Consider the following 27,244-nt stretch of genomic DNA (forward strand, 5'->3'; position numbering starts at 1 on the left):
AATACCAGGTATAAAACCCAATTTCTAATGAAAAACAAAGACTTCAACAGCACAATCAGATTTGTTTATCCGTTTTCTTTTTATGTAGACTAAGGGCATTTTCACACCTGCCTTGTTTAGTTCGGTTGAATCGAACCCTGGAGCGTTTACCCCCTTGGTGCAGTTCGTTTTGGAAGGTGTGAACACATCAATCGCACTCGGGTGCGGACCAAAACAACCGGACCGAGACCTTGTGGAAGAGGTGGTCTTGGTCCGGTTCCAAACAAAATCTGGTACAGTTCGTTTGTGGTGAGAACATGATCCAACTCGATCCGACCCAATTGCAAGAAGCATCAGTGCTTAACCCCAAATTTCCACTGGCTACGTGCCGATCAGGTGTTTTGCTCTGCCATCCGCCATCCGGTAACCGCCGGTTGCGTTTTGAGTCGGACACGGCGCAGTACAGTAGACAGCTGGCGTCTCGAGGCCGAGGAGTTTCCGCGATAATCACTTGATCACTCGCGACCGCAGTTATAGGTCTGTGTCATAAAAACAACAACACGAAGTGTTCCCGACCGAAGGATCAGCAGAAGAGCTTGTGTTTGTCTCTTTTTTGAGATTTGTGTGCTGGTGTAAACACGGAGTGTTTTATTTTGAAAAGTAACGGGATGTCATATTGTTGTTGTTTCAGTGCTTGACTTCCTGTCTGCTTGTGCTAAATTCAGCTGAACTGCTGCCTCGTTTTCGAAATTTAGACCAATTAGAGAGCAGTTTCCTCGCGCATCACACATTTTAGTCCACTCGTAAATGCTGCTGTGTGAACACAAACCAAACTCGATGTAATATGCAACATTGTAACAAGTTGGTCCCTGATTCGGACCAGAGCAAACGAACTATAGGTGTGAAAACGCCCTAATTTGTAAAGGGTAGTGCACTCATTCAAAGCAGTGCCTGATAACACGATTGCCCATTGAATGTGAAAAGGTCGACATTTTAATCAGGGGGTGAACATTTTCCAGATATAACTCACAAGGAAAAATAAGCTGTTTAATCAGTCTGAGGTCTTACAGTTTTCTGTATGGAAGCAAACAAAGCTGCAGTCACAGTAGAGGAGGTGTATATCTGTCAATGTCCAGAGAGAGGAATGCATCTGTGCTCATGTGATCACACCCACTCCTCTATCTGCAGGCAGAATGAAACGATACACTTCACTGTTTTATTTTCAAATCAGCAAGGCTCTTCTCTTTCCTAATTTGTCCAGCTGTTAGAGATCCCTTGTTACTGGAAACTGGATACAAACTGGGTGCAACTTGGACGCAAAAAAAATGTAAAACCTGCTCTGGTAGTTTGTATTCTCCAAGTCTTCGCTGCAGGATTTGCTACCAGCCTACAAATTTAAATCATAAGATCCTCTCACAATGAATTTCACAGTTCCAATGGGATCACTCTCTGCTGGCTTTACATTCCCTATAACAAGAACACAGTGTTTTTAAATATAGGAGCACACCCAAAATGTAGTTTGACTGACAATAAAACCAACAAGGTAATGAGCTTGTTACCTCATGTATTCTTCCTCTTGACTATAATAATCTAGAAACATTTTTGACTACCTTTCAAACATGTTCCATTATTCAGCCATTATTGCATGGACAACAGTGAAAAGCCAATAATACTTGGGGTCAGGTCTTACAGGTGTGTAGTAAGTAGCATTTCTTTCCCTTTTTTTTTTAAAATCCTCACAACCCTCAATTCAAATGTTGCTAGATCCTGGTGCTCTGAAATAGATGACATCATCATTTGAAAACTGTTTCTCGCCTCCTTCAAATCGGTGAGAGGAGCACCAAACAAACAGCATGAGAAGATGAGAAATCTCTCCAGTGAATTAATCAAAACTGTTCCAACTGTTTGGCAGAAAACACTGTTCCTGTAAGTATGCCATCTTTCGCAGAGAGAAGCGGATTAGGAAAATATGTTTTCAAGGCCTTTGAGTAAATAGAAAAATGTCAGATGGCAAAAATCTAATCTTCAATTGATACCTTGATGCTTTACAGTTCTTGAGGTAATTGAGTTTGGTGATATTTGGGTCACATCCCTGCTGTTGGAAGATGATGATGTAATCCTATCAAACTTCTCTCTGATGCACTTATGAATGGTGTCTGGCCAAGTGTGACACTGTCATTGTTGCACTCCTTGAGAATTCCTCTTCTCAGAACCAGCTTAAGTGACAGATGGTGTGTTTGTTTATCTCTACTTGCTGCAACTGAAATCAGTCATACATTTGAATTGTAAGAGTTTTTACTTCACAATATGTCCTTGAGAACTATTTAATCCTCAAACACCATGATACTCCTTCTGAATATAACTTTTGTGATTACTAAATTATATTAATGATTACTATATTCAGTTTTTGTGAATAGATCTTCCTGAATCCAACATACTGGCGTTAAAGGAGTACACATTTACCATTGGTAAATAATTTATGCAGGGTAATGCTTTCCTACCTGCAGCCAATGCCTTACTAAACAAAGCTCGATCAAGAAGATTCACTTCACGCTTGTATGACACTTTAAACTTTGGAATGAGTGGGCGAGAGTAGAAGCACTTGGTCGTGATCTGCATAGGCGTTTGTCTTCTTTGATGCTTTTTGTCCATCATTGTGAGGTTTTCAGCTGTGAAATTCTACATTTCCTTTCTGCACAACAAATTTACCCTTGGGTACTAATAAAGAAACTTTGAACATTAAGGAGCATTCCTGTATTGTTGAAGTGACAAATGGTCATTTGTTTGTGGCCATTAATGTGATACGGATTAACATAAACCATTTTTCTACCTCAGCCGTCAAGAACTGCAAATAAATCTTGTAGCTATTTCAAGAGGGGAGAGTGTGATCTGATGAGGGACTTATGTCTTTGGTTAATTGTTACTGTATTATGTATGGTTACCCACAGTGAGATTACACAGTAAATGTGTATGACGCTTTAATCTGATCAAACTGCCCAATTAAAACCATATAAAGAACACTGAAGCTCCTCTTCTATATATTATGATATCTTAGTCTTGTGTCTGGAGACTATGATTTACCACTGCATGGTAAATTAAGAACACATAAATCATGAAGAAGGCAGCTGTTATAGTAAGAACTCTCCAAACCCCAAAGGAAAACACACAAATACGGTGCCGGTTTTCCATGCATGACATAAACTGGTGGTCTCAAACATCATAAATACTTGTGAGAACCTAAAAAAGGAAGACCGCACATTAATTACCTGTGAGACCGCCCCCCAGACTCCTTCTTCGAACGTGTTTTCCATCATCAGAGAGATGTCGTCTAAATTTGAGAGCAGGGCTTAATCCATGAGTCAAATCGGGGTTACTGGACTTCCTGAGGGATGTGGAGGGAGGGTAGAGGATGTTGTCCAGCTAGAGGAAAAGACAGAAAACAATTGGTTAAAAAAGATAGGTAGTGACTAAGTAGTAGCAAGTAGTGGATAAATACCTACAGTGTTCAGTACATACAGTAAATGCTAAAGGAGCTGCTTTCTCTGCATATTTTCCACCTTCTCAGACAGACAATGTTTTTACAGTGAGGAAATGACACACGTTTTCTGGAAATCCAAATGGATCTCATGTCAGTAATCGCATGAAAGGCAAACACAAAGGGGGCTGGTTTCCTAAAAATGACAAGTCTAGAGGTGAGAAGAGTGGTTCCTGCATGGACTCTGTTTTTCAATGGGTCGATGCAGCTTCATTAACCATGCTATATTTACATAAACCAAGTCTAATCAACAAGATATGGACTTAGTCTAAAGGTGGAAAGGGCTTCAGGTATTTTTTTCTGTTTTTCATGACTAACACACTTCCAAGTTATCAATGTAAACAACTATACCCTGCGGTGTGGCACAAAATCAAGTGGAAACAACTAAACCATGCCTGGCAGCACGGCCCTGATTAGATTCTTACATTTTCTGATGGAGAGAAGAAAGTCTAGTGGTTTGATTTAGATTCTCAGTCAGCCATGTTATTTGGTTTAAGAAAGGTCTTATTTTGTCTTTGAAGTAGTCCTACTCCAGAGCTGTCAGAGCTTAATCTAATCTGTGCAACAGATGACATTTACCGTCTCTCTGCTGCTGCTCAACCATGTGCACTACAGTTGTCGATCACACATTATTTTGGCTGTACTTTGTTTTCTATTTTAAGTAAAGAAATTAATAAATGGACCCAATAATTAAAAACACAGTTTCAAGTTAATCTCCAATGCTCTTTGGCAGAAACAGGATGTCAGGAGGGGCTGCCACTAACATTAGCTAGCTCAGCCTGTTTCTAAGCACTTTGATTGTTTTTAAATCAGGATTCCTTTACTGTTATTCTTTCACAAGGTTTTTACCAGGAACCAAATTATAACAGAGGGCTTGGCTCCTCTTCTACAAAATAAACAAACTCTGTCATCCAAAAACAAGCAAGAACACTGAATAAAGCATAGCAGAGCTGCCACTGACGTTAGCTCAGCTTGTTTTGTCTGATAAATTATGATCAAGCCGTCCAATGAATAAAATCCTTCATCAAAAACTAGATCTAAAAAACACGACACTGATGTAATTTGAAACCGTAAGAAAAGTAGTTCAGCTCCAAAGTAAAAAATCTCAGCAAGTACAAATACGCAAGGGCTTTTCATGAAGGGGATATGATGTACAGAACTGTGAGAACTAAAGCTGCAGATGTAGAAACCTCAAGGGAGGACTCAAATGATCTAGATGGGGGATTTCCAGGTTGTTTCTCCAAATGTTTGGCTCGTAGCTGAGAACAAAATCCAGTTTATTAATCAGTTTCTTAATCCAATAGACCGTACCAGATATAGTGCACCCAGGTCTGTTTTGGCTTTTGAATGAGAATCAGGACTGCCTTATCAACGGGCCAGTATCCCAAACTTTCATGACAGTACTCAGAATATCATAATAGATACAGAGAGAGCAGTCAAAAAAATCACATGTTCGTACAATCCTAAGAAAAGTGAGTATACAACTGTCTACATCGAGGAATATGGATGGTTAGATAGACATTACACAGCACAACTGGCTGCCCCAGACTATTTTCAGGAGATAATGACCTAGCAAGAATCTCTGACCACATAACAATGCCCGGTGGTGAGGAAGGGGCCCTCCCTGAGAATACAAGGATACACAAGGGTTAGAGCATTCTGTGGAAGGAAATACCCTCTGCTTCTCTATGGGATGATTCATGACCCCAGGACTATTAAGGCCAGCTAAGACCAATTCTTTGCAGGGTGACCTGACCTCTCAATGAGGGCAGAAATGTAGAGCAAGAGTGATATAGCACAGAATGAGTACAAACAGTACGTAAAAAGAAAGCAAAGTGCAGGAATTTTGGAAACTCAATTTCAAAACAGAAATTGTAAGTCAAGGTTGTTAGAATTCATCTGAGGTAAATGTCACTAAAATGCCAGGTCTCTTCAAATTAATTGGATTTATATAGCATGATGTAGTTAAAAGAAGTCCAATTAAATGAGTTCAACTCAACTACTGCTAGAACTACTTATGTCAGTTCTGTTAAAAGAGTTTTGCTTCTGCTTCTGTAAAATGTGTTCTACATGTGCATATGTTATGCTAAATACAGCTTGAGCAAATTACCCCTTTATTTCCCATAAAATATCATAAAATCTGGTTAAGAGTGTAATGACCTGAGTGTTGTCTTTAAAAGAACTAATATACACGCCAACTTTCAATACTGTTTGTGTTCTTTATTTCACCTGTGCAGCTCGGTACGCACATTAACCAGTCGGGCGGAACCAACCCTCTGACACAATGGTTCCCACTTATAAAGGTTCCGGGGCGCAGCCCCTCTAACACAGCTGTGATAACTTATTCACTCTACAACAAAGAGTTTTTGCAATCCTCCTGCAAAAGAACTAGAGTAATGCTTTTCTAAATGTTTCTGCAAAAACGCAGAATTTTATGCAATGAATTTGATCTTCAGTCATCAGTTCTCATAAATAATAACTATAGATCTTAAAAGTCATGGGGAAAATTATTCTATGACAAAAATATATCTTGATGCTGATATGCTGCAGCTTCGCATCAGTTTTATTCACTATTTGTGTTAGACATACAAGACCATTAACTACAAGAAGAGATACCACTGTGCATTTCTTCAAACGTCTGAGCTGTAGTAGTGGTGAAACTGGGGAACACACATGAAGAGATGAAAAAAGGAACAGGGAGACTCGTGGAGCATGCAATATCTCTCAGCAATGTCTAAACACAGACACCAACTCTATTTATACTGAGGTGGCATATACATGGCCACATGTCATGTAGAACAGACTATCTGAATGTACTGTATGTGTTCGCGGAAGACATTCATTTTATTATATAACCTCATTCTGTGGTGAGAGTACAATAAAAAAGAAGGCAGTATGAGAATTTTCCATCTGTGCTGAGCAGTGTAAGACAGGCCAACCAGAAAAATGTTCAAAGTGAGAAGGAAGTGAAGTAATACCAGTCATTTCCTCAATAGTAACTTTAAATACAGGAATTTGTGCAACATTACAAGAGGCCCCTGCAACTGAATTTGTTAAAACTGTATTTTATGACAAGGAATTACATGTCTGGGCACATTTCACCCTTTCTTGTAGCTAGCATGCTATACTGTACTAAAAACAAACTGAGTCACGCACCCACCACCTAATATTTAGCCAATAATCAGAGTTGAAGATGAGGGCAAGAGCTGAGATACGCAAATGTTTATTTGTACTTTTGTTTCAAAATTAAGTTTTCAGTAATTATTATGTGTTAATTTAATCAACAACTCAACAAGCTGCCTTTTTAGGAAACAACTCCATAATTTTTCAACCAGAAGTACAACTGTATGCCTACATGTGAATATTCAGTACAATAGAAAATTAGCAATTTTCCATTTAGTCATGCAGTTCATTGTATTGTATTTATATGGAATGCCATTACTAGGAAATTGTGCAAAAGCTTGCAGCTGAGCTGTTGTGCAAACACTGAGTTCCTCTTTTAATGCTGTCCCAAAGAATAACAGTATGAGTCATATCAGGATTGTGTATTGCACCAGTCATATATTAAGCTATTACTGCATTGGTTGTGTGTCCTTTCTCAGACGTTTTCAGAAAGTGTGATAATCAAACAAGTAATTTATCGAATTGGGTTGCACAATTAAAAAGAATTTAGCAAGTTAAAACAATAATGTGTAAACTGGTTATTGGGAAATATCTGTTGGGCTATCCAATCAAAAATGAAAGCTGAATTAAATTAAATTAAATGTTTTTTCAGACAATTACTCCAAAATCCAAAGTAATGTGGAGAGGACCGAGAAAAACTTCAAATATTTACATCTGACAAGCTGGAAACAGGAATTTCAAAGCAAAAATGCCACAAAACCCGTCAATGGATTCACGTTCTAACTCATGACTGCTGTTCCTATATTAGTACTTAGTACTTGAATACCCATTACTCATGGGTTGGACCATACGATTCTTCGAACGCCACCTTCATTTTGGTCACAACTACGCACCTATACAGTTTCATGACTTGTCTTGTGAGTTGGTTCAGTTTGCTACCAAACAATTTCAACTGGCTGTTTGTATAAATATATAGTAATATCTATGTAGAAACTGGTTTGTGTGGTGTGAACATATATCAATTTAGTCACATGTAAATCTCCACTTAGTAACACTTAAAAAATACAAGTTTCAACTCTCAAAAGCTGTTGCAAATCTCTCCAGGTGTTTGAAGGCAAATATAGTCAGATGAATCCAAATGAAATAAGGAATGGATGGATTGTTATGTAATGTAATTTAAGTAAACAAATAACAGCCAAGCAGTGCCTTTATAAGCAGCTTAGAGTTACACTGTGAATCAATCAGTGGTAAACTACGGCATCATCAAATCGCATTGTTGAGAGCCAGAAGCATCAGGACATGCTATGATGACCTGAATGCTTCAACTCTGTGGAACCCAACGAGGAGTTGTGTAGCTCTAAAGTTACAGAATCAGTTTCTAAAAGTAATTCTTCATATATTTCATTAGACATTATCTGCAGTGTTTTTATTTGAGGCCATACGCATACCTGTAGCACTGACGTACGCCAGGAGAAGTAATGTTTATGTTTTGTTGGCTGTTTCACAGGCAGATAAGCTTGTGTTAACTATCACCGTCAGACGACTTTCAACTCATAAAAGGAAGTAAGATAAGCAGCTATCATGCCATCTGTGCTCTCGGTCAAAGTCTGAAGTTTAGGCGTGCAACATTTTGCAGTCTGACATTTGCTTTTCACTAAACTATGCAAACATAAAATTTCAATTAATCAATATTTTAAAAAAAGTTAAAAACAAGGCTACCTGAGGAGCAGTATGTGATACAGAAAAAGTTTTTTTTTTTTTTTTTTAAACTACTGGCTGAGACAATTGGGCATATTCTTATTGCCTATCTATATAGAACAATCTGACAATTATAAACCCGACACACAACAGCCTTGTAATCCTTGGAACCTTTTGCCTTCATCCTCCTGACTCGGTCGTGCAAGAAAAACAGAAATTTGAGCCAACTGTGGAGGGCTGCCAGAGCTGGCCAGAGTTTAATTTGATATTTGGTTGGCTGAGCTTATCAGCCAATTAAAATGATCAGTCTGGTAATCAGTAAACCCATATTTCCTGTTCCTGCTTATCTGAATTTAAGCAACTTATAAGACAGCTGACAGCAAGTTCGGTTATGAGAGGATATAAGTCAAATTTCTGCTGGTCCAAAACATCTGCAGTGGTTTTCAAGAGTGGGTGTCAGCCCTTTAAATGCCTATTTGATTACATGTAGAGCGCAGCAGTAAGCCAATTTCATTTCGCTCACTGTGTGCACACAGCGGGTAGCACGCACGTTGCAGTTTTGGCAGCAGCCAGCGCCCTTTCACCTACCATTCCTCTCTCACTGCAGCTGAGAGCCATGCACAGCTCCTGAGAGCAAGATCAAACCTGACCTGCCCCTCCTTCCTCCATCCTCCTTTCCACCCTGAGCCTCACACACAGTGGACAGTACCAACAAGGCTTTGTTGTCAAAGCAAAGAACAGACGGCAAACAAGTGAAACAAAGGAGGTCGGCTGCACAACACACACAGTCAGTTGTGTTTACCGAGAGATGAGGCAACCTTAGACTGATTGAAATGTGTCACAGAGAGACTCTATATCTATGTTATTGTATTTTTGTTTATTTGCCGTTTCCTCATCCCCCTTTCTATTGAGAATACCGAGTCTAATGTTTACAAGAGAACCCTTTAACTTTGATTGTACTTAAGATTGCACATTGTGGCATCCTGATCCACCTGTGGTCTACAACACAATGTTAACCACAGTATCCGTTTAGCTTGACATTTAAAACTATACAATCGCCTATTAATATTTCCTGTCTCTCAAGAAATGCATAAAGATATTGCATCTTACTCATCACTAGCACCCTACGTTAAGATTTATTAAAGGTGATGTCAAAAAAGTGTGCAAACAGTAGCCTATTTAAACACCCAACAGTTACGGGGCAACATTAGCATTTGGAGTCATGTTTCTGGGCACCTTTTAATAAAAGTCCAATGTTCACTCTCTTTATCAACTAGTGAGGGAAATATCTGTCTTTGTAGCTGCAAAATGCTCTACTATGTTCAACTGCTTTTCTCTGTCATCTGTCTGTAGTTTGGTGATTAGCAGATTGCATACAGTGGGTGTTTAGAGCATTTTCTCTCAAAACAGCTGCCTGCTGTGGTCAGGAGCAACACTCTGAGACCTGTGAGTGTGAACAAAAACTGGTAAAGTCCAGCCTGACAGAAAAACAATCAGCTGAAACTCACTATAAAGCTCTGTTAAAGCCAAGGGGAGCTGCAAAATTGATTACAGTGACATTAATAAGATAACTTCAGGCTGTCACTGAACCACAGAATGTTGCAATGATGCAATACAAGACTATTATTAAAGAATCAAAGGAAATAAGAAAAAGGAAAAAGGCCGGAAACAGAAAAAAGGGAATCAGATAATGTGCAAGAGGAGGTATGAAAAAAGTACGGGTCAATATCATATTGGTCACTATAGTATAGAGACAGCTCATTTTATATCAGTTATTTTCTTATTAAACTGGCCCAGTTAAGAAAACCCAAGATACTCTGTTGCATTGGTGGTGGCCATGTTTCTGTTCTGCTGGTCGCTGTTACTGTGTTTTTTTCAAACTATGCCTTGTTATTTACGTTTTCTTAACTTAGTGTTCTCAGTATAGCTAGCTGGCTTACGTTGTCTTATGTTGTCTTAAGCTTCCAAGGCTGAACACAGCTTAGTTAGAGATAAAAGGTGCAGAGACAAAGACCCTGGCACAGTGATGTATGTTATACGTTAACTCAGTAGATATTCAGTGGAGGAGCAATTCCATACTGTACAGCAAACCAGGGTACTATGTAAGAAGTGCAAGATAAGAAGATTGTTACAACAAAAAGGGGTAAAACAATAAAGCAAAAATAATATGTTTCTTCTGAATACCCTGAAATAAATTATATTCTAAAATAAATATTATTATAATATTACTGAGAGTACATCAACTGAATCCGCAGAATAAATTTAGCTAACCAAAGATAAATTCAAGCTGCACGTTTCTTTATGTTGCAACTTAAAGTTTGGTCAGGTTACTTTCTTCCATTTCTCTCTGGTTACAACAGCTTAGGCAAAAAAAAACAAAAAAAAACACCTTGGTCAGGGTTAGGAAAACATCATGGTATGGCTTAGGGGACCTCTTTTGGTTACCACAAACAAGTCTCCTTAAAAAAACACAAACAAAATTGGATGCATCTCGGTTTACTGAATTGTTGACTGCTACCATTACTTCCTGGTGACTGGGCTTAGTGAATGCAGAGAGTCACCACACCGACATTGCCCAGAGGGAACAGTTCCAGCACACTGGATAAGACCGAGAACAAACACTCAGGGGTTTTACTCCTACTGTCGACCGTTACCAGCCAAGACTACAAAGACTACACAGACTACACTGGAGATGGGAAAGACTCTCAGCTACAGAGAGGAGATGCTTTACTACACCGGTACATACACAAACATACACAGCTACCCAAACAAGCTGACAAACAAAAGGATAGAGCAGCAGGAAGCGTTGAATATATCCTCCATGGACAAATGCGAGGATGAAAGGGCCAAAAAAGCAAGGCAGCACACAGGGACATTGTCCCCAAGGTCGAGTGATAAATACTCTGATAGTCCAAGCCAAGGAAAACTTTGTCGTGTTCACATGTGGTCTACGCTACCAGACCACTAGGCTTGGCTGTGAAAACACAAGTGCAAGAACATCAACACCATATCTTAGTGTTTTTCCTGCTTCTTTTGTCAGCAATAACTATAACACCTGATGGTACACTTAACAAGCATGTTTCTGCATTACAAAGGGTGAAGAGAGTTGAGTCATGATTTCCACATTATAAAAAAAAAACTAAAACAGTTGTACAAAGAGAAAATTAGCAAATGTATTCACACCTTGGGTTATTAATTCTCTTTGAAGGATCTGTGGGGAAGTGCTGTTTATCATTTCACTCAGATGGATGAAAGGAAGCTTTAACAAGGGTGGACACATTGTTGTTAGTGTCTTTCGGCTGTTGCTAAGACACAATGAGTGTCACGTTTACAGTAAAACAGGAAGAGAGACCCCATACATCAAGAAGCATTGCACCTTACCTCTTTCCAGTCATCGCTCTCCCTGCCATTGTTTCTATATCATATCCTTCTCAACTAGAATAACATGTTAGGTAATAATGAAGTCACACTTTTCACACACACAAATTCACAAACTCAACCGAGCATTGTTATGGAGAAACAGTTTCAAGAATTTCCCCTCCTCTATCAGATAGGCTTGGTTTTCATTGAGAAACAAACAAGGGCTTATAGATCTCACTGCATCATCGTTGGTATTCTGCTATCTAACACAGTAAAATGTCATCAACCAACCAGGCAATTCAACCCAAGTTGTTATTTTTCCTCATTTCATTGTGTCCAATACTGGTCTTTTCTGAAGATAAACTAAAAGTCACAGACATATGACAGCAGCTGTTGTCAAATGTCAAGTTTGCACAAGATCAGACACTTGTTTGTTTTAACAAATAGCACGTTTTCACTCTTACAACAAAAAAGGCTTTTAGGAGGACTAATCAGTGTTTTTGGACAATGTAACGATTACCCAGGTAATGAGTTTGGCTGGATTTGCTGGAGTGTGAAGTTCAACAAATCCAATAACTATTGGAGCTACTACAGTTTAGGTGCATCCAGGACTGGCCTCCACACAGTGATACGACACAAACTAATGTAGTTAGCCCATTATTTGCTCCTTGGCCTTGGACATTATACTCTCCAGGTAGTAAGTAAGTTGGCTGAACCTTGTAACAATTGTAGCCAACATCAGGGGCAGATAAATAAACACACTTTTTAATACATTTCTTACAATTTTGCTCTTGTGTTTTTGGTTTTGGAAGGCCTAAATAAAAAACATCATCCTCCAAAGTCACTACATGCTCTTACTACTGCTCCATGCACATGGGTTTGGTTTGTGCATCCACAGCTAGAAAGGCCTGCCGTGCCTAATTGTTTGCTAAGCTATGATTGGACAATCACTGTTTAGCAAATGGTCAGCTGGTTGAAGAAATGTATAAGGAGCGGGACTGTTGCTGTGATTCCTGTAAACAGTGAATACAGAGACATTTCCTCTGTAGGAGCGTATATGACCCCTGAAACAGCCTCATGGTGTGATTATATAATGTGATGGTCATTTCTTGCAATGCTTTCATCTCTGTACGATAGGGAACATGTTGATCACTGGTTTTCTCAGGGTCAACTGCAGTAAAGCTAAACTATGTTCTGGCCGACCTTGTCACCCAACATCTGTCTTCTTCAACTCTCCCCGAATTCCAGTCAGGCCTGAATTTCTCTTCCCTTGCTCTCTGAACCGAGGATCTTAATGTTTACTTGAGAGGAAAACAGAACACTTTAAAGTCTCTCAGGTCAAATCCAAACAACTTCACACGATCAAAACTCTCCATAGGGTTCTCCACATTTCAGTCACCCAATGGACACTCTTACACAAACAGCGTCCATTTATTAGCTAAATAAAATACGTATTTGAATTCTTCTGCTGTCTCCTGGGAATTCAGTTTCCTGTGTTGACATGAGCTGACGTTAAGAAAATACAGCACTTTTTTCCTTCTCCAATTTCATATGATTGACCATGTTAGGATTCCTTATCTTCAGCATGTAAAGAATTAAACCATGTATCATTTCTTCAAGTAAATCATGTTTTCCTGCAATTTAGCAGTGTGCCTTAGAGACTTAATGTATGCATTCCATGAAATCTGCTGTACTGATACTGTACTGGCAAGAACAACTGATTACATCCTGATCCAGATGAGCATCTGGGTTTTTTTCCACCATGAAAAATACACAAAGAATTCAAGCAATACACTGACCAAAGACAGTCCCTGAAGAGCTATGAGGCTGCATGGCCACTAGGGTTGTTCTGTGTCTGATTCTGAGACAAACCCTTTTTGATTACAGCAATCAGCAACTCGTGTGAACGGCTGTTTTGGAATTCTGCAATAAGAAAGTTATGGAGAGTTATTTCAGCAACATCTGGAACAAGAAAATGTTTTAAAGGAAAGAGTTAACGTGTATTAAATTTGTTTTGTTCCAGTGACATAGATGAATAAGTCATAGAAACATTTCCACAGATGCTTTAGAAGCCAAGTTTACCAAGGTAGTTTTTCAACATAATTTTACTTTATTTATTCTAGCGGCTGTTTATTTTTGTGTTTTGTTTGTTAATTCTCTCTTCAGTCCTGATCAGTGGAGCCCTCAGTGATTTTATCATGTTGTAGTGTCTTTGTCTATTGTCAGTGTTGTTTTAAAATGTGTACCACGGTGGATGCTTCGTCTTCTACTGCAAAGCAAATCCACTGGTACAAATAAAGTAACCTGAAACTGAAACAATGTGTTGCTGGAGGTCAGTAAATACATTTGATGTATTGCATCTTTATCTATTAACTTGTATTGTATAGCTATATATGTTTCTGGTCTTGGGCATTTAGTAAGGTTAGGTTAAAGTATTCATTAGCTTTCAGTTTTTGACACTTGCCAATCTTTTTTCTGATGATTGTGCTCAAACTTTCTTTTTTAGGAGGTCATTTCTGGGGGATTCACTCACGGATGGATCCGGTCATACAATGGTGTTTGCTCTTTGCTGATTGGTGTTTGGACTTCCACTGTATGTATGAATTGCAATTTCAGCCATTTTGACTGCGTTGATTATGACTTCGAGCTGAAAGATGTTTGTTTTGGGCCACAAAGAAAAGGAAGATTGTTTCTCTGTGACTGCCGGTGCTGTGCTGTGCTTTTGATTTGGCACATCAGCTTCTTACTACTTCCACACTGCAGGCTGTATTTTAATTACAGCTTGAGGTTTTAACATTCACACACAGTGCTAACCCTGTAGATCTACACTTAACTTTAAAGCCCACTATTTAGAATTTAAAGCACATTAACAATACTGATTATAGGCACAATTTAAAGTGCAACAGATTGATCATCAATGAAAATAATTCTTAGTTACAGTCTGTATCGTAATCATTCTCCACTCATGCGTGCCCACAAGAGGAATTGTCATTGCTGACAAACATTAATAAAGGATTATAACTGGTTAAAGCTACATTACAATCTGTTATGAACTGAATTATATTTCATATTGAGTAGGTTGAAACCTCTTCAGTCTGGATTGGTGCCTCTTTTTTCAAGAGTTAACCATTAATTATTTTCTCTTTTTGTCTCCTTTACACACTCCAACTTAGGATATAAAATGTACTCACAGCAAAACCAAATTTAAAAATATGACATAATTTATGGTGATATATATCTAAGTATATTCATTCAGGAAGAATAAAACCCCAAAAGCAGATCAATATCACTTTACATACAATCTAAGCTGAGATGAAATACATTACAGAAACTTTAAATGAACCCTTCTTCCTAATCCAGTCAACAACTGTTGGACTTACCTTGCGTCCCTCCAATGATGTGCGGTGACCAACAGGTAAATTCCGACCGAGAGACATTTTGTTTTAGCAACAACAAATTTAAGCTCCTGTATCACCTCGACCGCACAGTCATCACAGACAGTGCTGATTAAACCCAGACGTGCGCGCATACAAAGGACAGGAAAGAAGAGTCAAAAAGCAAAGATGGATCCTGGAAAGACTCCCTCCAATGCAGGAGTGAAAAGGGTCTTAACCAGATTGTGATAATCCTCTTAGCCACAAAGCATACAGTGACACTGGACATCCCTCTAATCACCCTGACTGGCTGCCTGCTTAAATAAATGGCTGCTTATTTAGTGGCACGCCACAGGAACAAAACCGCTGCACAGACAGCGAGTTAAACATTGTCAAACAGAAGCAAATATTTATACACATGTAAGCACTGATGCAATATGTGAGAGTTGCCCCTCTCTTCAGGGAACAGGCGCTCATAGAATAAACCAAAGGATTATATCAGATTGAGACAGATGACAGAAAGGCTTGACTTGGCTGATTAAAATTAAGGATTAAGTTGAGAAATTGCTTAATAATCTTAGTCGAATCACCAAGTTCCCATTGTTTTTCGCCAATGAAAAAAAATTTGCCTTGGCATCACTGTGTGCCACCTAAATCATTGTTTTTCACTGCTCCACCTAGCTGCAACCACAGCTCACCCGCAGTAGTTTGCTTTAGGTGTTAAAATGACCTGTCCATTCTTGTTCTTAAAATACTAAATACTTTAATTTGAATGCAGAATAAATATCATAAACACAACTCAAACATTTTACCAAGGAAAACTCAAGATTTTTATGATCAGTGTGCATTTCCTGACATTCAAATACTCTTCTTTATCAATAAAACAATGGAATTCTTTCTGCATCTGGCACAGCAACCCATTGCATAAGATGAGCAAACGCAGCCAATATCTGTGATCACATCTGACCCTGAAACTTTTCAAAATGTTCAGTGAGATTCCCTGGTACGGGGTAAAACTGATCCAATCCTTAAAGGATACTCAAGCAATTCAGTATTGCACTTCTATATAAATAATGGGGAATTGCAAGAAACATTTGAAAAAGAATGGTTAAAATCGAAGGATGAAACATCCTCACTTTTAGCCCATAGTGTAAGGCCTGTGACGCTCAAACTGCTGATCTTCTACATACTACTATCACTACACAGCCTGTGTAGATAAAATGTAAAGCTTGTGCAGAAGAGAGGTTGACAGATGGAAGGGGTTTAGTTTGTAGACAGAGTGATTTGGGTTGTAGATTTGGTCACCAATAGTTCAATTAAATAGTGACCAATAAAAATACCCAGAAAGCAAGGAGACAGCTTCAAAATGCTCCTGCATGATAATGTTGCAAACTTGTCCTTCCACTCCCAAGTATATTAATTCATATTGTTTCCCACACATATACTTTACTTACATTTGTCGACCCATTTCAGCATTTTATACTTATTTTATAGATGTTTATATCGCTACGAGAGAACACCACCATCTGCAATTTTTGTTCAATTCTCAGGTCATCTTATACTGGCATTATCCTAAATGGCACTGGATGTTATAGTATAGTGACCGAAAAGCACATTTTAAAAACACATTGTTAGCAAGACTTGCCATCATTTCACCATTGTTTATACATAAGAGATTCTGTCTTATAATGTGTCACAATAAAATGCCCCATACAATAGCTTCAGATGGCATTTTATCCCAGATGATATTAGCTGACTGTCCCTTTCTAGACAAAAAATGCTCCAAAGAATAACAATTAACTGGATGAAGTATTTTTTGTAATATTTAAATATATCGTTAGGAGCACTCAATGGCAGAGGTTATAGGTTTTATTAGATTTTTTAAAAACTTTTGTGGCCTTTTAGCTTTTTGCTATGGAGGCCTGGAAAGTTATGTGGCTTTACATTTTGTGAGTATAATGTCTAATGATTCTGAAACTTTGTAATACCCTATTATGCCCTAATACATATTATGATTTCACTTCATTTGAAAGAAATGGATGAATAGATTCAATAAATGTGTTTATCTTATACTTTCATTCTCAAAGGGCTTCTGGGCTGAAATTTGGAAACAATTAAATAGGTGGTGGGTTGTGGTATTGGTGGATATGATGGTCTTGTAAAGTGTTAATCTAACCGGTCGAGTCTATGCTTGGCTGTATTTCTATCAGCCACCACTTATTTAAATAAAATACAATTTATCTTCATCATACAGACATTTCTAAACAAACAACTCTCTCCAGGAGCTGTTCCTGTGTGCTTAATACCGCCAGACCAAATGAACACTTCTTTCATTTGACGAATGAGTGCCCTGCTAACCTAAACAGAGCCGCTCCAATTCAACAAACCTTTCTAGTTGTTTTAATCCTTCCAGTTAATGCAGTTTGCTGAGTGCCAAGTGTCACACATGGTTGGCTCCCATTTGAACAAATTCATTACTCACAGCAGAGGAGTGTGCCAGTTTGTTCAAAACAAACTGCTCACCAGGGAAGTGCTGAGAAAGAGATTTCATTTCAGTAGAGTAATTTTCTGTTTGGTTTTTGTATCTCTCTATGTGGGTTGATTGCTTGTTTTTACAGCCTTCTAACATTGCTGATTTGGCTTTTAGGGAAGCAATTTGTTATTTGGCTGGTGCACTCCTGTTGTAAGTGATCTGACTGCTTCATACAGTACATCATACAGTGTAATTCACACGCATGGATAAACATAGGGTTGAATCTATTGGTCAACAGCAGCTGCCTGTTAGTTCACACATGAACAGATGTATATTCAATATGATTTCAAAAAGGCGCAGAGAACAAGTTGGGAACATAACACTGAAAAACCTTTTAAGTCTAGTTTGTTAGAAAAAATGCTCACTAAAACATCCAGCAGACAAAGAGCAACATTTTCATTGATTTGGAGTTGTGTTTTTGGTCACCTGATAAACCTGAGTCCAATACTCTTTTAGCTCTGTTTATGGTCTTCACCAACACCAGGGGAAAATATCTGGCTCTTTATCTGCTTAATGCTCCATGATGTTTACCTGCTAATCTCTAACTGTGTCTGTCTACTGTTTGCTACTGAGCGGGTACTATACAGGTGGTTTTTCGAGCTTTTTTCTTGAAAACAGCTGCCTGCAGTGGCCAATAAACAAGAGAGCAGTGTAGGGCTTATGTCCTTTAAAGGTGCATTATGTAGTTTTGGGGAAGAAAATTTAAACTGTAAGAGAAAAATCTTCATTGATTGATTTTAATGGCTGAATAAACACACCGTCTTCAAAGGACAACACAATATCATACTGTTTTAATGTATTATTAAACATTTGCTGGACCCTTCCAAGCAGCCAGCTTCTGAGATATATTCATCAAATAAATATGTCTTAGCTTATTAATATTGCAAATATAACCTATAACCTTCTAAATTCTATTTCATTTCCCAAAAACTACAAAGTGCACTTTTAAGAGGGCTAACCAATAGATAAAACAGATCTCCATACCTACACATTACAAAATATTATAAATAATTTAGGAGCTTAAAATAAATTATCTAGCTTAACATTAATAAATGAGCTTGGCAGCAACATCACAAAACATTCCAGCAATTAACATTGTCAAGATGTCAACAACAGGGAAATAAGCCACACTGAAACCACATTTAAAAAGTGACAGAATCACTGTAAATGATCTCCAGCTACATGTGTGTTATCAAACTATTGATCAATACCATTCTTATTTTTTCCAATATAGAACATTATACACATCATAATGTATTGTGACCTTCATGAAACAAGGTACGGTCTAGGACTGGATTTTACTTGACAGAGTCTGGACTTTGATAAGCCCTGATATAGAGTATAGTCGCTTCAAGATCAGTATATAAACAAAAAAAAGGAACTCTAATTTTTTTCTTTAATTGCTTTGACATGAGCTGTGCATGATGCAACACATTTTCCATCAAACCCCACCACAGAGGAAACCATTTATTTTATGTTGTTGCTTGCTCTGCGTGTGTTGAAGATAATCCAGCTAATTATCAAGTATCTACTGCAAAAACATCTGCAGTCATTATCAAAACTGTAGGGTTAAACCTGGTATGTGGGAAGAATGGGAAAAGGTGTTCTCTTGAGAATAATCTGCCTTTATCTGTGCCAAAATGACCTACCCACGTCAAGTTTTCAGTACTTATCATAAAGTAGTGGGAGCATTCATTTCAGTGAGATTTAAGGCTGAAATGTGTGGGATAAGACAGGTGATCTGCTGTGAGAAATGCTTCTGTTGTTGCACCAGCATAAATAGAAATACAACAAAAGCCTAACCCTAACCCAAAGAGGAAATGGCGGGATTAAAAACATAACACAACCAGCAATTCCCATAGTCTGTTTACACAACATGATAGGTGGAGATGAGAAAGTATAGAAAACAGGATTTATGGCTATGAGAGGCTATAAAAGCAGCAGGACATATATAAATAAGGAATGCAATGAATAACATGCCAACAGATTGTGTACGTTGGCTGCCAGTGTGTGAAGTGTTTGTTAGAACGAAGTATAATCATAACTGCAATTATATACATGTGGTTATCAAACACCTGTGACAAAGATGTAATAAAGCCAGAATGTTTTACAATTTAACTATAAACTTTGTCTAAAATGACTTGTACATGGTAAAAAAAAAAAATTAGAAAAATCCTTGAATGATTATTCAAATAACTGCTTTCTTAAATGTAATATAAATATTATATTATACATATTTCCACATCGACATTATTCTCAGTATTATTGACAGTAGCAGTTAACATCCAGAGATTTTTTTTTTGTGTTTGTTTTGGCCAAAAGTCTGTTGATAAATCTGGACTGTATACTACCCATTTGGATCCATTTCTGTTATTTTATCTAGTGCATGTAATGGAGACATCCTGACTGTCGAGAATTTTCTCCATCTCTGCCCACAACACTGGACTGATCTATCTGAAATGGACTAAGATCCACTCAGTTATTGTGAATATAAGAATCAAATAAACACCGAAGAAGACTCCTTGAAGCACCAGCGTAGTAAGTATTTCACTGCTCGTAATACTGCACGGAGCTAAGTCTGGAAGTGTGACGTGGTGAGTTCTCGGAAGACTTTCCTTCTTTAACTACAGTAGCAAGACAAAGGTCAAGGGTTAAGGGTGCCTGATTAACCCTATAGCATTACAACTGGATCATCTGACCCGCTTTGTGGTACTTTGTAGGCCCGTACCGTCCATTTCGTATGACAGGTCAGATTACAGCTCCTCTGTGACAGGTTAAAGAGATGTCCCTGGTTTTAAATTAACATCAAACTGACATTTCAAGGAGATCAGGCGAGAAGGGCACAGGATTAATCCAATACATGCTGCTGTCTTGCTTTAGAAGTGGGTTTCAATTCAGTTTAATTTTAGTACAATTATTTTTGGGATATACTGTCAATGTAAGTAATCATTTTATAAAGGGCTTCTCCAAAAAGTAACCTATTTTTAACATCAGTCTTTGGCTTCAGAGTTGCAAAATATCTGGTGCTGCAGGTTCCTAGAATTAACACTGATCTGTAGTAGACTGCAGTGTACTTCACACTCTGGTTCCAATGGACCCACAGTCAAAAACCTGACTGAATTGAGCTGTGGATGAAACGCTCTGGCTTTATGTAGGGCCCTATGATTTCCACGATCACGGAATCGCGGATAGAAACGCTGAATTGGCCGATTAAAACGGAATCTATTTTTTAGCGCGGAATATTGCGGAATTTGACATAATTTCACTGAAATGCTGTTTTCGTGTGGAAGAGGAACGTATGGCTGGGGAAAACTGCACAGAGGGAAGCAAATCTGGGTGGCACAACAAGCCCCCTCCACAGACTGAGCTCCCCCATCAAAACAATGTAAGCATGGCGAAGCGGCTGCTCATGGCTCTGTCTTCGTCGTTGAAAAAAATGAGAAACTCGACATTAACCCCTCAGTACAAAGCCGAGCAGTTCCCGAACTACTTGTATGTGTCAGGTGAACTGTTGTTTTGCAAAGAAGCAGACCTGAGAAATCATAATTAAAAAGGTATAATGCATGAGTTAGCCACCATATAATACCAGAGTGACTGTTTACCGCTGCCAACAGTAGCTGCTGTTAGCTAGTTAGCCCCGTTAGCCACAGCCCTCTTAGCTGACCCTGCCTGGGCTGGGAGCTCAGAGGACAAGGGGAGGGTTGGTGTTTTCACTGCTAGGTGGTTAGTATGCAAAATTGACATAACGTCTCGAGTATAATTTCTCATTTTGTTGGTCATCTTTGCCAATTTTCTTAATATTTACAACTTCAATTTTCAGACCAATTTTGGTATGCAAACATTTACTGGATCTGCCTGAGAGCTGACCATGTTTTTATTCAATGAAACCCAAATGAAACCCATAGAAACAAAATATACTACTGTATGAAGTCAAAATGTTTTTGATGCACTTTAATGTAGTGTACGGTACAGTATTGAGGAAATATGTTTGTCACCGCAATAAATTTAAGGTAATTTCTATTTAATTTGTGTACATAGGGTTAGGGTTAGGTTTAATCATTTACATAAAAAAAAAACCTTTGGTAGTATAATAATAATATAATAGAATAGAATAATAGAATAAAAGGTAAAAAAACAAAACAAAAAAAAACAAAAACGGGAAGCCCAAAAATTTAAACGAAAAAACAAAATATGGGAAAAGATAAAACGGAATTTGGGAAAAAATAACAGATTTTAAAGGGCCCTACTCATGGCTCTGCAGACTGAAGCTGGGCTCACACCTCGTCTCATGGGGAAGCAGAAATAAACAAAACAGAGATTAGCATGGTGCAACAACTTGCTGTTGTAACTTGTTGCAGTGAGAAAAAACTGAAGGCAGAAGGTTAAATGAGTCTGGATGAGTGAGGAGATGTGGTCAACTCAGGTTTTCTTTTCTTCAGCGAGAACTTGAGGTGAGATTTAAATTTTTCTGTCAACATTAGTATGTTAGGTAACGTTAGCCTTAAGGTCTGGAATGTTTACCATGTCTAGGTAGCACCTTCAGCTGCCCTCTCATTTGTTTTTTGGCCGGCTTGGAAAGTACTGATGTAATCATGGTTTTAAATCGTAGATATCAAACATGTTAAATAGAGCTGAAACGATTACTCGAGTAACTCAAGTTTAAATGGTCGAAGCAAAATCTCTGCCTCAGGGCTTCGTTAAATTCCTACCAACCACGTCATGTGGCCTGCTTAGCTCAGTTAGCGCAATGGCAGAGAGCCGAGAAGCCGTCCGTAAAAGACAGATAATGTCCAAAGTTTGGGATCATTTCACACTTAAAAAAGAAGATAACAAAGTGCAATGTGTCAACAATGATTCAACATTTGAAATGAATGCATCCAATTGTTAACACCAGCTCACCAAGCATCGTCGACATAAAGCAACGTAAACATTGATGTTAGCAAATTTAATATAGCCTACCATCTCTTGTTAGAGCGTATGGTATTTGTAGAGGCTGTAGCCTGATGTCGGTATAACTAGATATCATGTTAAGATGTGGAAACTAATTTGTGTTAAATTGATGATAATAGAGTAATAGCCTACACCAAATAACCCCTTTCCACACACACACACACACACACACACACACACACACACACACACACACACACACACACACACACACACACACTCATCTCGTCTCTCTCACTCTCCCTCACACGCATGCACACACAAACAAACACACACCCTTACTCCCGGTGTTAGGTTACCACCACACCATATAGGCCTCCTGGCAGTATTAATAGGTTCATAGTTTTACATGTTATACATGTTCCACAGTAAGTTGACATTACTGTATTGTTATTTATTTGTGTCTGCAATGTCAGTTGACACTTCAATGCAATAATGGGCTTAGTTTCGGAGTCAAGAGTTGGAGTTGGAATAAATACCTGTATGTTTTTTTCAGGAATAAAAGCCAATTGCTTTGTCCATTTAACAGGGCTATCATTTTCGTTATGCATTATTTGGTATTGTTGTTTAATAATGCAAAATTATTTTTTTATTAGATTACTCGATAAATCGATGGGATAATTTGTAGAACACTCTATTCTAAAAATATTCAATAGCTGCAGCCCTTATATTCAATGAGTCTGTTTGGTCAGAAATGTTGACATTTGCCATATTTCCCAACTATTATTAGATTATTTCAATGATTATGATTAATATTAAACATTTTAATTTTTGTTTTATTGAAACTCATCTCTCCTGAAATCAAGATCTCAGTCTCAATAGGACTAACCTGATCATACAAAGGTTTATATTTGTAGTCCAAAAGCAGGAAAAACATTGTTTTACTGTCAAATATACAGTGTGTAATTTAATGATGTAGAGCTCACTGTGAGAGCGAATGAAATATGAGCCCAGCCCCTTCGTCTGTGACATCTCAGCTCTATTAAATTAATGGACTGTCAAACTGTTACTCAACATAACCAAATTAGTTAGGCACTGGTGTTAGCAAACATGACACCACCCCGGGGGGTATGTTCCAGGGGTGAGTCTGATATGCTTACAAACACTGATTCAACTGGCATAACATGGAGAAACAGGGTAATATCTATTACAGGAAATGCAATTTGGACCCCTTGTGCAGGTCTGTGCATTTCCAACGTCCATGACAAAACATGTGTCACATCAAAAATACATATAATCCGCCTACTGTTGTACCGTGCTGGGACTAGCAATTCTGAGGTCAAAGGCGTGGAGAGGCAATTGGGTAATGTTGCCCAATTTTCTGTATTTCCCCTCTGTTTAGACTAGCCTTTCTAAAGGGATGACAGTCAGCCGCACCTACAGCCTGAAGACATGTTGTATGACATAATGATTTAGAAAAAGGTTTATAGGTCAGGCAGGGGTTTGAATTATTCAACACACCCTGCCACACATCTGAATGAGCCAGTTCAACCAGTCTGCATAAGCTTCCATGTCAAGTGTTAATTAAAAGGCTGAGACATGAATTTTGTCTTCCTCATTTTCTACATCTGTTTCCTGAATAAACACCACAATAGCTACAGTAAGAGCTGGACTAGCTTCAGTTTGTGCCTCTTAACAATGACAGTCAAACATTCAAATTGTCAGAAAAATAAACAACTGTTGATCTTAAAAAAAAACAGAAGGCCACTCAACAACACTTACTGCTGGCGTTACGGTGCTTCCTACATACTTTGAGAATATTTTAACAATTTGGATGAAACAAATCTTCTGTTTGTTGCACGATAAGGTAAAACAAGCAACATTATGATGTTATTCTGTGGAGGTATAAAGTATATGACAGAAGTATCACTTAACTGACAGTTTATTAGGTAGCTTAAAGTAATACTGTCTAATGCAACAGCTTGGTAATACATCCTGAGCTCAGAGAGGTTGTGACTTTCAGAGTTGTTTGAACTTGTTTCAGAGATGTGTTGGTCAAAATTTCTGCTTCGTTTGGAGGCTGCAGTGTGTGGTTCTGCTGAATTCTAAAGTTATTTACTTAGGGCTGCAACTAACAATTATTTTCATATTCGCTGTTGATTATTTTCTATAAAATGTCAGAAAAAGGTGAAAAACGTCAATCACTCAGTGCGTTTACATGACACTCAAGAAAACCGAATTACTGCATTAGTCTGACTATGAACGGATTTTTAAGATGCATGTATACACCTTTGTCTGACTAAAATCGGACCGGATCGGATTTCTAATAGTAGAATTACACTACGTAGATTATTCGATTGAGAGTCGCATTACTCCTGCATGTATACGTTTCCAGCGGATCGGATCGGATTTTGCGTTCTGCGCAGGCGCGAGATTTTTCCCCGGGGCCGTGAGCCAGAAGTAGACGGGCGGCGGCGGCGGCGGCGTCTTTCCTCCGAAATCACCGCAACAAAGAGCGCCAGAGTGCACCTAGTTTGTGTAATTATCATGTACACCATATACGAAGTGTACAAAGATGTAGCTTCGTCTCGCTCTTCGTACGCCATCTTTCTTGAATGCCGAGGCAGCTGGTGACGTAAAGAGGTCAGCCGGAGGTGGCCCCGTTAACAATGGTTGAAATGGGTACAGCGCCACCTAGCATACCGGGGTATGACATGCTTTTGGCCAGTAATTCGATTTTCTCACTGGCATGTATACTCGGATAATTGCAGTTGTCCGATTGAGTAGCATAGTCGAACTATGGCTGTAATCTGACTAAGCTGTGCATGTAAACGCACTGAGTGTTGCCCAAGGCCCAAGATGGCATCCGAAGATGTCTTATTTTGTCCACAACCCACAAATTATTCAATTTTCAGATGCTGGTATCTGAGAATTAGGCTATTACTTATTTTTCCTTTAAAGTTACTCAAATCAATGATGAAAATAAATGTCAATCAAGTTAACAATTGAGAACTTGTTGATCAAGCGATGGTGCTCTACCCTTAATGACGCAGCCTAAATGAGCTGCTCAAAATTTAGCATGTTGAGTTGAGTCACCACCTCTGGAAAAATTTCAAAAACCACTCAACTCTAAAACCCTCAGGAAGGAAGGATGTACTGAAGGACTGTTGTATTAGACTGCATTATTTGAATGTTCATGTTGTTGAATAACAAAACATATGGTCATGTGTGGCTAACAGCATTGGACGAGGAAAAAGAGGAAAGACTTGGAAAGAAAGTTCTAAAAAAATCTATCTTTTTTCCAATGCAGCAGATGGACACTTTTTTCTCTCTCTTTTTTTTTTAAACAGAGTATTGGTAGAAGCGTCTGAGATGTAAAAACATTTTTTTTTAAGTATTTTCAAGGATTTCCAGGTAAATATTCTTCAGAGAATCAAAAGCACAGTTCTGTTACTTCAATGAAAGAGTTGTATATAAAATAGAGCTGCAACTTTGAAAGGATTAATGGAAAATTAATAGGCAATAAGTTTGACAGTCGATTAAACATTTCAGCCATTCTTCAAGCAAACGTGTCAAACATTGGCTGGTTCCGGCACCTCACACAAGAGGATTTTCCTGCGTTTCTTTGTAAGTGAGGAGTCTCTGGACTGTTGGTTGGACAAGAGAAGAACAAATCTACAATTTCTTTACACTTCACAGTCCAAACAAATAACATGATGTGTAATCTGTAGATCAGTGGGTAACAAAAATAATCGTCTGATGTAGCCCTGACTGGACAGGGGAGCATAAAACCAACACTCATAAGACTTTAAATGAGTTAGGACTCAAACCAGAAAGCAGTGCAGCTCTGTGAGACTGCATGATGAGTGTGAGCTATTAATAGAGTGGATGAAGTCAAAAAAAACAATGATGAAGTGCACCCAACTACACATGAGCTCATGTGAGAAGCTCATGCAGGTGTTTGCAAATATTATGACAGCAAGGGGAAAGTTAATGAGAATACTGTCTTCGGATGTGTTGGCTGACTGCTGGTATTAGAGGGGATTATTGTGAGGAGTAATTCTGCACTCATGTTTTCAACATGGACACACACAAGACAAGCAAACTAGTAACGATGCGTGTGTGTGTGTGTGTGTGTGTGTGTGTGTACCTTTTCGTCTTCGTCTTCATCTTCACTTTCACCCGCTCCTGGTGTGTCTGTGTTTCTGTCCTCGTCCTCCTCGTTGATGCTCTCAAAGTCAGAGTTGTGTCCATCATCTCCATCTGCGGAGACTCGGATGCTCAGCACGGAGGTCACTTCTTCTTCTTCTTCTTCTCCTTCGGACAAGGTGCGCGAGCCTGACGACGAAGACGACCGACTTTCCAAGTAATGACTCTCCTCCATTGTTTTGTTTTTTTTAAATTATCGACTAATTTAATATTTCTCAGCAAAAAGACGACTCCATTCAGACGTCAAAACAACACGAAGCTATTAATTAACCTGTCAACGCACCTGTCCAGTGAGTACATGTTCGGTATCAGCCGTTAGCCCCGTAAAAGGATATGACCGAGTACAAACAAAAAGTCACGACGCCGTCTAAAAAGTCTGCGTAATATTTAAGATATTCACCGGAACTCTGCAGTATCGAGTTGGTCGTTAGTTGAAGGTCTCCTCTTCTGTTAAAAGTTGTCTCTGTTCGGGTTTAGTCGTTCATTACGTCCGAGGCAGCGTGAGTCCATGCTGCTGCTACTGCTGTCACTGACTTCATAACG

At 38.6% G+C, this 27,244-nt stretch overlaps 1 protein-coding gene across 8 annotated transcripts in view; it reads right to left on the reverse strand.

Moving 5' to 3' along the window:
- The window catches only part of mast4 (microtubule associated serine/threonine kinase family member 4), a 105,463-nt gene extending 78,219 nt beyond the window's left edge, over positions 1-27,244 (reverse strand). For 7 of the 8 annotated variants that reach the window (XM_030435047.1, XM_030435045.1, XM_030435044.1 and 4 more), the window contains exons 1-2: positions 26,643-27,244; positions 3,246-3,399 (exon numbers count right to left, since the gene is read on the reverse strand). In XM_030435047.1, the coding sequence (XP_030290907.1) occupies positions 3,246-3,399; positions 26,643-26,876 (388 nt within the window). In that variant the 5' untranslated portion in view covers positions 26,877-27,244. Of the gene's footprint in view, positions 1-3,245; positions 3,400-15,075; positions 15,165-26,642 lie in introns of those variants that run through there. The other variant, XM_030435048.1, reaches the window with a different exon arrangement.

Source organism: Sparus aurata, chromosome 12 (genome assembly GCF_900880675.1).
Source record: "Sparus aurata chromosome 12, fSpaAur1.1, whole genome shotgun sequence".
Lineage (NCBI taxonomy): Eukaryota > Metazoa > Chordata > Actinopteri > Spariformes > Sparidae > Sparus > Sparus aurata.